This window comes from Saccostrea cucullata, unplaced genomic scaffold (assembly GCF_032062105.1).
Source record: "Saccostrea cucullata isolate Sc308-1 unplaced genomic scaffold, CSIRO_AGI_Scuc_v1 ctg4382, whole genome shotgun sequence".
Lineage (NCBI taxonomy): Eukaryota > Metazoa > Mollusca > Bivalvia > Ostreida > Ostreidae > Saccostrea > Saccostrea cuccullata.
The window spans coordinates 13,737-24,730 of NW_026931433.1; the positions used below are offsets into that span (position 1 = coordinate 13,737).

General features: G+C 33.8%; 1 protein-coding gene across 1 annotated transcript; it reads left to right on the forward strand.

Annotated features, from left to right (window-relative positions):
• The first annotated feature begins 2,121 nt into the window (after positions 1-2,121).
• LOC134232614 (uncharacterized) lies at positions 2,122-6,035 on the forward strand. Its single transcript, XM_062714613.1, has 2 exons — positions 2,122-2,333; positions 4,759-6,035. Exons 1-2 carry the CDS (start codon positions 2,163-2,165, stop codon positions 5,014-5,016), a joined length of 429 nt encoding a protein of 142 aa, XP_062570597.1. The 5' UTR covers positions 2,122-2,162; the 3' UTR covers positions 5,017-6,035.
• The last annotated feature ends 4,959 nt before the right edge of the window (positions 6,036-10,994 follow it).

Below are 10,994 nucleotides of genomic sequence, written 5' to 3' on the forward strand. Positions count from 1 at the left end.
GGAAGACCTCTCGTTGCTCGCAACGAGTTTCTTTTCTAGTTAAGGTCTTCCGTCTTCAGCGGAAGACCTTATTGTTTTTCTTCGGTTTCTTTTTCACTTTTATTATTATTTTTTTTTTCTTACCGATTTTGTGCACGCGATTTCTCGAAAACGGCCAAACAAAATCTTATGAAACTTTCAGGACTTATGGAACATTACTTGAACCTTATGCGTTTTTTTCCGTTTTGATGACGTCACTTCCGGTCTAGAGATATCGTCGATTTTCTGATTTTTAAGGGTCATTTTGTCCACAGTTTTCCCGAAAAACGGCTCTAGATAGAAACTTCAAACTTTGAGGTTAGGTAGAGCTAAGTTTGGAAAGGTGCATAAGGTATATCAAATTTACCGGAAATGACGCACGTCGGGGCTCGCTATGGCCCGAAAATAGTCGTATCTTGAATTTCAAATTTTTTACACCTTTTCATCGATATTTTTTTACCTAAAAATATTTTGTTAAGACATATTGAACAAAAGAAGTTTAGAATTCCAAGACCTTTCAAATGATATCTCGACAAAAGGGCTAGCCCCTAAATTCAGGGGCCTGAAGGGGCCAAAAGTTTTTTCTTTATATCTCAAAATCTATAAAGAATTTTTAATACATCAAAGAAGCAAAGTTGTTCAAAATGTCAAGCTCAATGTATTGGCGTCGTCAAACTTCGTTCGGCGATATCTCTTCCGGCCAAACCGGAAGTAGTCGGAAAACGCGAATTTTAGCCGTTCTTGACATGTTTTTAGGTAACAGATGTTTCTGGGCAAATAAAAATTTATTTTCCGTCCGTCGTCGTCATTTCCGGTCACACCGGAAGTAGCAAAAATGACTTATTTTTGCAATGATTAACATAGCTTTAGAGGATTCGAGCTATTTCTGGGCATTATTTCTCACTTTTGTTAAAGATAAAATCTACTTCCGGTCAAACAGGACGGAAGACCTACTCGTTGCTTTGCAACGAGCTCGGCTCTAGTTATTATTATTTTTCTTCTTCCTGGGAAAATTTTGTCCACGAGTGATCTTGTAAACTACACATGGGACTAAGGTAAAATGTTTTTAGGGTCAGTAGACATGTTATGTAGATTTGCCGAACAAAGGTCATTTTGCGCGCACGTGCTTGCAAGAGCACGCACGTGCAACACGTTAAATGACCGATTTAATTGATTTTGGCGTAACATTTTACATTTTTGATGAAATGCTTTCAAACTCATAACATAAGGATATATTAGTGGCATAGACAATATGACATGGTCAAAATAGCAAGATCTCACGCGCATGCATGTGCGCTCTGATTGACTGAAACTAAAGTGTCTATATCTTTCTTGTTTTTCGACGAAATCCTATGAAATTTTGAACATAGACATGCATTAAGATTTTCTACAACATGATATATTGCAATTATCATAAAAACACGTGCATGCACGTGCGCTGCAATCTGATTGGCTTAAACTTTAAATAGCTATAACTCCCTTGGTTTTCAACCAAACAGGATAAGATTTGGAACATAGATAGATATAATGAACTTCTACAAGAAGGTATGGTCACCATGCACATGCATACACGTGCATCTACGTGTGCTGTAATCTGATTGTCTGAAACTTAAAACAGCTATAACTCCCTTGGTTTTCAACCAATCGGGGTGGGATTTAGAACATAGATAGATGTAATGGACTTCTACAAGAAGATATGGTCACCATGCTCATGTATGCAAGTGCGTGCGCGTGAAATGAGTTAAATCAAAAATACACTTAAATGAGCGTATTTCTTAATACTTTTGGATTAAATACTTTGACATTTAGTAGATAAAAAATATATAGACTGTGTAGACAAGATTATAATGATGGTCATTACGCACATGCATTCACATGCGCACATGTTTAATGCTAAAATCTGAATGAACTTGGCGCTGTCAAAGTTTCAAATGCACAGATTTTGTCCTATTTTATGAAGCTTACAGGGAATATGGCACCAAAAGGGAGTTGGGGAGCGTTTGGGGAACATCTGTAACGGTCCCCGTTACAATTAGCACTAGTTCTATCTGCTTTGTTGTTTTTATTTTCCATAGTAATTTTTTTTTTTATATTTTCAGGTTAGAAAGAACATAAAAGGTGAAGAAAAATATGACAGTCCTGTAATGAAGAAAACATGCCATGCATCTTCTGAAGTAGATCCCTGCCTACCAGATGCCCTTCTTGCTCAACATATAGGAGAACTGTTAGCCTATCTTGACAAGTCAGTCACACATATGGATCTTTGTGGAAGTGTTGGTAGAGATATTCTTGGATTTACGGTTGAAAAAACAAAAGTATGTTAATTTGAATAATACTCTATATTAAGATAATATTTTTTACAACCTAATTTTGTCTATAATTTTAAAATAGTTAAAACCAGGAAAAACAAAAGAAGGTGACAAATTTTCAGATCCACTAAGATGATCTTAGTGGATCATTGGAAGATAGAATTCCCATTTTCAGAAGTTTGACCTTTCAGCATATGTAATATTTGCAGTAAAATACATTTAAACTCCTTGAGTACAAACACAGATATATAGCAAATTTACAGATATAGCAAATCTGAATATGGCCAGGACATATAGTGTTTATTATGTCTAGCTTCCATCCATCTTCCCTACCATCCTTCTTTTGTCCTATCTCACTTTTTGTTTGGCTAAATTTCAATGAAGCTATTCAAGATATTTTTATCAAGCTTTATATGCTGATATATATTGATAAGGGCTTTTCAACTGCTTCAACATTTTTAGCTCACCTCAACGAAGTTGGGGGAGCTTATGTAATACCCTCGGCGTCGGCGTCGGTGTCGGCGTCGGCCTCCATGTCGCAAGGATGCATACTACCGGGCTTGCTTCGGATGCTGAATCTGACCTACAATTTCCGGTTGAGTGAACAGGTTAAAGTTTTTGGTGCAGGTTTCATTTGCAAGTAACTTTAAGCCCTATGTTGACCAAACTTGCATGGATGATACATCTAAGGATGCATACTACCAGGCTTGCTTCGGATGCTGAATCTGACCTACATTTTCCGGTTGAGTGAACAGGTTAAAGTTTTTGGTGCAGGTTTCATTTGCAAGTAACTTTAAGCCCTATGTTGACCAAACTTGCATGCATGATACATCTAAGGATGAATATTACCGGGCTTGCTTCGGATGCTGCATCTGACCTACATTTTCCAGTTGAATGAACTGGTTAAAGTTTTTGGTGCAGGTTTCATTTGCAAGTAACTTTAAGCCCTATGTTGACCAAACTTGCATGGATGATACATCTAAGGATGCACACTACTGGGCTTGCTTCGGATGCTGAATCTGACCTACATTTTCTGGTTGAGTGAACAGGTTAAAGTTTTTCATGCAGCTTTCATTTCCAAGTAACTATGAGTTCTTTAATGACCAATCTTGCATGGATGATACATCTAAGGATGCATACTACCAGGCTTGCTTCAGATGCTGAATCTGACCTACTTTTTGTGGATGATTGAAAATGTTAGTTTTTAATACATGTTTCATTTCCAATTAACTATGAGCCCTATAATGAGCAAACTTGCATGGACGATACATCTTAGGATGCACACTAATGGACTTGCTTCGGATGCTGAATTTGACATACATTTTTCAGATAATAGACCAGGTAAAAGTTATAGTTGCAGGTCTATTACCAAAAACCTATAAGGCTCATATAATATAGTATAAACCAAACTTGCACAAATGTTGCATCAAGAGATGAAAACTCTCAAATTTGCTTCAGATGCTGGATTTTGATTACATTTTCATTAAGAAGAACTAGTTTAAATTTTTTATGTATGTCTATTTCAAAGAATCAGATCAAAATTGCTTAAATATTTTCATTTTTGGAATGTACACTTTTTTGTTGGTTAATTGTGTGACTTTGCCTTACTTAAAGACAACATTCGTTGAGGTGAGCTCTGTAATCTCTGATTACCTATGTTTGATCTTGACATCACTTTTCTTAAATAAGTAAATATCTCAATTTAGAATGAATCATAAAATATTTTTTATCAAACCTTTAATATGATGTCATTTGACTTATTATTATATGATTAAATAAGCTGGAGTTAATGGTACATACAAATATGCACCATGCTTGGCTGCAAGTTAAATTATGAAAAATAGGGCATCATAAATCCAGAGTGGCAAGTTGTTTAGATCTGGTGATTTTGTGTAAAATTGTTCTTTATTAACACATTAAAAGCTACCAAAGCAAGCTTGAAAATTTTATCGAGGTATGCTCCATAAAAATTGTGTCGAAAATATGTAATATTTTATTAGGTCACTCAGGTGACCTATTGCTTTTTGTTTTTGTCCTTCGTCGTGCCAAAATGGATTATCAATGTTTACATAGAATTATATAGAAAAGATTTTTAAAAATCTTCTTCTCAAGAACAGCAAAGCCATGATGAGTCATATTTGTATGGAAGCATCTTCAGTAGTATCATCACCCCTGGGGTAGGGTAGGGCCACAGTGGATGATCAAAGTTTTATATAGGAATTCATTGGAAAAATCTTCTTCTCCAGAACACTGGGCTAAGAAAGATGAAATGTTGAAACATCTTCAGGTAGTGTAGATTCAAGTGTGTTAAAATCATCCCCAGGGGTAGGGTGGGCCATAATGGACAATGAAAGATTTACCGCCTCTTGTTAATTACACCTCTCATAATTATCACTTTCATTGAAAAAAATAATTTAAATTTTCTTTGCAGGTGACTGTTACACATCTACAGTTAACTGAACTCAGCTGGGAAAAAATTCAAAATACCACCAGAGAGGGATCACTTAAGCATATGGAGAAACCGGTTCTTCACTACAGTCGACGATATGATTTTTTGAAAAAATCGGATCGACAAGAATTGTTTAAGGTTATTCTCCATATAAAATTAATGCAATCTGTTCATGAAAAAGTAGCAGGGCAGAGAAAAACTAAGGGGACAACTAACATCCTGTCTGAAATAAAATTTTGACAAATCACCATCATTAATGCTGTATTGAAATAGACAAGATGTATTTTAGCTCATCTGAACCAAATATTCAAAGACCTATTCTATGGCCATTTGTGCAGTGTGCATTAAACTTTTAGGAATACTGGCCATATCTCAAAAACCACTTCGTCAATATTTGTCAAATTCACAAAGTGTCCTTGGTCCAAGGTCTTTAATTTGTACCTAATAAGGCTGTGACCATCACACGGGGAAGATAATTATGGCAAAAATAGGGGGTTTCTAATACATTGTATCAGGAACCACTTGGCAGATTATCATCAAACTTGAAATTAAGAATGAAGATATGTTTTACATTAAAATTGTTTAATGCATCACCCTGGGGAAAAGGGTATGGTCTTCAAGGTCACTTCAAGCTTGACCTGAATTATGTTTTGTTAAAACTTTCATATTTTGCCGACTATAAAGACTATAAACATCAAATATTATCTGTTGATGCATTTTGGAACCACATGTTGACTTAGAGTGTCATAGTGATCTATTTTTAGCTAACTTGAGCTGAAAGCTTAATTGAGTTCTTTTGTTAAAAATATGTCCACTGTCTATTGTCTTTGGCATCAGCTTTGCCATAAACTTTTCACATTTTCATCTTCTTTTTCTTGAACAAGTGCACTTAAGCAATGCTTAGTGAACCCTTTTTATGTGCCGTTTTACTTTAGAATATATTACCAAATTGTTTTCTTTTGGTAATTATTAGATACTAGTGGATATTTCTAATTAAAAACACATTAAGCATCACCTAAACCAGCATGGATTTGAAACAATTCAATTGAATATTTTTAAATGCCCATGGAAACCCTCAAGCCAGGAATGTCGTACCGAACCTTCTTTGACTTTTGTTTATGTAAATCAAGGGGAATAGATATTTAAATCAACACTTGAACAATCTGATGTTGGATCATAGTCAGGAGCGTTTGCAGAATGAATGTTACTTTTTGCGTTTAATCTGTTTCAAAAATTGAATAAAGTTGTATGAAACTGTAGCCATAATTGTAAAGCTAAGAAAATGGTACTCATGCATTGAAAAGAACACAATAATAGTTTCATTGAATTTAAATTAAAAACGAGTGTTTAGGTGGCAATAAATATCTGTTTCATAGTCTTCCATGAATGTTAAAAATGTTTAAGACTTTTATGTATGGCACTAAACTCTCCTTACTCCTCTGTATTCTTAAAAACATATACATACAAATATTTCTAAGCGGGACGACTTTGACTAAATGATACAAAACCTGCCGATGTTTTACAGTGAGCACCTTTGAGGAATGATTACCTGGGTAGAACTCACGTGACTATCAGTATTTTGAATAATTTATTCCACATGGGTCATACAGGTAAATAGCTCTCACTTGCTACATGTATAGCTATGGCACGCCAAATTCACAAAAATGAGATAAACATGGTTTCACAGTCGATAAACTAGGTTTATCGGTTGTAAACTATAGTTTACGGACTGTAAACTATAGTTAACAATGTTAATCTATATTTTACATCCGTAAACCATAGTTAACGCGATAATCTATGTTTCACAACCGTAAACTATACTTAACACTGAAAACAATCATTTGCGATTGCAAAACATAGATTATCTGATAAATACAGTTTCACGATTTGTAAACTATAGTTTAAAAACCGTTAACTATAGTTAACGATCTGATAAATATAGTTTCACGATTTGTGAAACTATGATTAACAACTCTTAACTATAGTTTACGATTGTTAACTATAGTTTACAATGAATCTATGTTTATTAAAAAAAAAATAAATCTATAGTTAACGCTTTATTACAGACAGATAAACTTAGTTTAGCATTGGTAAACTATATTTAACAACCGTTAATTATAGTTTACAGAAGAAAACTATACTTAACGAATCGTTAACTATAGTTTACGGTTTGTAAACTATAGTTTACAGTCGATAAACCTAGTTTATCAAATGTGAAACTAGGTTTATCTCATTTTTGTGAATTTAGCATGCCATATATAGCAAAACATTGTACGTTTTGTACATTTTTAATATTTTAAGTACCAGCCTAATCGTGTGCAAATTTCATACTTTTATAAATGTATTATGCTTCTGTTGTCATTTGCACAAGTTTGTACAAAGTTAGGCTCATAGTAAACAACAGCTTTGAAATGAATGACTGTTCTCCATTTACTACAGAAAACAAAAAATGTCGACTGACCCCTGCTATATTCTATGGTTTTGTTCTTTGTATATTCGTGGATTTCAGTGATAAAATTTTTTTGATTGATTGATGGTATACTGTTTCACGTCCCTCTCCAGAATATTTCACTGATATGGAGACATCCCCATTGCCGGTGAAGGGCTGCAAATTTAGGCCTATGCTAGGCATTTACGACCTTTGAGCAGGGAGGGATCTTTATAGTGCCACACATGCTGTGACACGGGGCCTCGATTTATATAGTCTCATCCGAAGGACCGTAAATTTGTTGAGTCATATAGTTTAGATACCAAATAATGATTTGGGATGAAAAAGTTTGCTTAATTTGTTTATTTTTTCACATTTTACCGGGGCCCATACGTGCACTCGTTCTTTCAATCAAACTTTGGTGAAGAAAAGTCAAGTTTGTTCAAATGAAGATAGTTTAAGGTGAACTACTTATGGAATTTCCTGGTTATAAACTGATTGTCTTACAGTCATCAAACTTTGTTAGATGATGCGTCTTGGGAACTTGGGGTATATTCACTGAAAAGTAGGTCATGGTGACCTAGTTACGAAATCCAAAAGCTATATTATGTAAATATTTCTCTTAAAAAGAAGCTAATTTTCTTTTAATTTGATGGCATGCATTTGAAGTCTTTGGAGTATTTTAACCAAAGAGAGGTCTGGGTGGCCTTTGTTTGAAATTTTATGCTTGTATTTAGATATTTCAGATATCATCTACATGTATATCTGAAGTAAGAAGAAGGTATGGTTTTAGCTTTATTGCGCCCTAAAAATGTAATGTCATCAAAAAGTTTTAAAACTGGCTTAAATGTTAGTTAGATAAATGACACTGATAAATCAGGAAAGAATATGGCATGAAAATGTACCATCCTGCAAATATGACGTCATTAATGTGAGGCATTTCTCTATTTTCAACAGAAAAAGCCTCAAAATGGCACATTTCAAGGGTGATTTTCCTTTAGAACAGTGTCCACAGCCGTTGCCCACGTTAATTTTTTGATATTTTGTGCAAAATTCAATAACAAATCACATATCTCAAGATCGTTGTGGAAGATGCCTGTGCACAATGTTATCTGGAAGAAAATTCCATTGAAAATTGGTGTCCTTTGCAACTTTTTAAGAAAGTACGGGAAAATGGCACATGTTTATGACGTCATAATTAGCATTTAAAACACATGTGAAAAAAATGACTTGTATGATTTTTCTGCATTGAATGTCAATTATTTAAAAAGCATGAATATTCAACTTTTACATCAGTTTCATTTTTTTTTTAGAAAATCACAGGGCAAAATTTGTTTGGAAACCATACTTTCTTCTTTGTATTAATTTCCTAACCCAAAATGTTGGAACTTAAGTGAAAGGTTTCGTATATAATATAGGTTGTAAATTGTTCAAATCTTAGTCCCGGGTTTAGGTTTAGATCACAATATAGGGCTTATTTTAAGGGGGATGTATCTGACTCAAAAATTCCACAGAAAGGGATAATAAAAAATGAAATCTGATGAAAAATCACAACAGAACTAATAATTTGCAAAATCTCAGGCTCTGCCATAATTTTTATTTATGGACCCCAGGTTGGATTAATCTAAAATCAAGATCAAATTTTATATACATTCTAATAAAATGCATACCATATGCTTTCCATGCTTTCAGTCAAATCACTAAAATGTTTCATCATTTGATTTATAGCTCACGTGAGCCAAAGGCTAAAGTGAGCTTAATGATCGAAATTTGTCCATTGTCTGTTGTTGTTGTGGTTGTAAACTTTTCTCATTTTCATCTTTTCAAGAACCACTGGGCCAATTTCAACCAAAGTTGCACAATGTATCCCTGGGTAAAGGGGATTCAAGTTTGTACAATGGAAGGACCATGTCCTTCTTCCAAGAAGAGATAATCATGAATAAGTGAAAAAACCAATGGCATCATTTAAGAACCTTCTTCTCAAAAACAACTGTGCTAGAAATTATGAAACTTATGTTGAATCATCCTCAGGCAATGTGGATTCAAGTTTGTTCAAATCATGACCCCATGGGGTTGGGTGGGCCCACACTGGGAGATCAAATTTTTACATAGGAATACGTAAGGAAAATCTTCAAATTTAAAATCTCAAGAACAGCAAAGCCATGATTAGTAATATTTATTTGGAAGCATCCTCAGGTAATGTACATTCAATTTTGTACAAGTCTTGACCCCCGGGGTGGGGGTGGGGATGGGGGAGAGGGCACAGTGGGCAAGCAATGTTTAATACAGGAACACATAGGAAAAATCTTTAAAAATTTTCTTAGGAAAAGCAAAGCTTTGATTGGTCATTATGATATGGAAGCATCCTCAGGTAGTGTAAATTCAAGTTTCTTTATATCATGACCCCTGGGTTTAGGATAGTGCCACAATGGGCAAGCAAAGTTTTACATTCGAATACATAGAAGAATCTATAAAAATCTTCTCAAGAACAGCAAAGACATTTATTTTTTTATTTAAACTTTTCAATACTAATTGATTTCTGCTTTTTCCTAGCCAAAGTGCTCAGGCGAGCAATGTAATCCATGGGCCTCTTATTTGACTTTATGTTAAAATATAAATATTTAGTAAAGATGTGTTGTTTTGACAAAAATAAATCAAGTTTTTAAAGCATTAGAAAATACATGTTTGTCAGGATAACTTAAGTGATACATAAAATTCATATACATTGTATAAAGAAATTATAAATTAAAAAATTCTTTTTGAATGGTTTGACTATTACATAAATATTATTAATTCATTGCCTACCTTTTATATTTTTGTCATATTAATTGCATTGTACAGATAATGTTGTATATTATCAGGTCCATCATTTTTTAAATCTTGATACATGTACAGTGGACCCTCATTTATCCGGACGCTTTGGTTCCCAGTCAATTTGTCCGGATATGTGAAGCATCCGGATATCTGAATCACCAGTTTAACAAGATAGAATAACATTTAAAAATTTCGTTCCGGTAAAAAATCGTCCGGATACTGAAGCATCCGGATATCTGGCGTCCGGATATCTGAAGGTCCACTGTATATGTAAATGTTTATGACATGAACAATTTCAGTTGTTAACACAATGTGAATACATGTAATAACAAGGCAGCTTCCAAAGTCAGTTATTAAATATATATGTAAAATTGGTGTAATACATGACATCTTAAAAGTAAAATGTGTGGGATTTTTATTACCATTCGTCATCTCTTATAAATCCAAATTTTAACCATAACATTATATATGCATACTTTCTGTTTTCTCCAACTATGAACCTGCACTCAAAAGTTGAATTCATAATACAGAAATAAATTTAGTTTTTGAAAATTCATGAGGACATGAAGTATGACGCTTAATGCCTCCATATTTTATGAAGCATTTATAATGCGCTTCATGTTAGATATGCTGGTGAGATTGTAGTTCATGTATATCATGAACTTTTAAAAACTAAATTCATATCTGATATAAACTTGATTTTCTCATTTTTAAAGCAAAACCCTTTGCACTACAGTTTTGACATGAAGCATATGTTATTATGATGTAACACTGGAGATTTTTATGCTAGTTCATCAGAAAATGAATTGTTTTGTAATTCATTAAGAATCATAGGTAAAAATTATTAGAAATGTAAATATATCACTTTGTTCACAACATCTGCTGCAAGAAGCACAGTTCTTTTCTCCACATGCGCACAGAACAAGCTACTCCATTCATAGAATGCATTCAGAAATATATATATATATATATATAC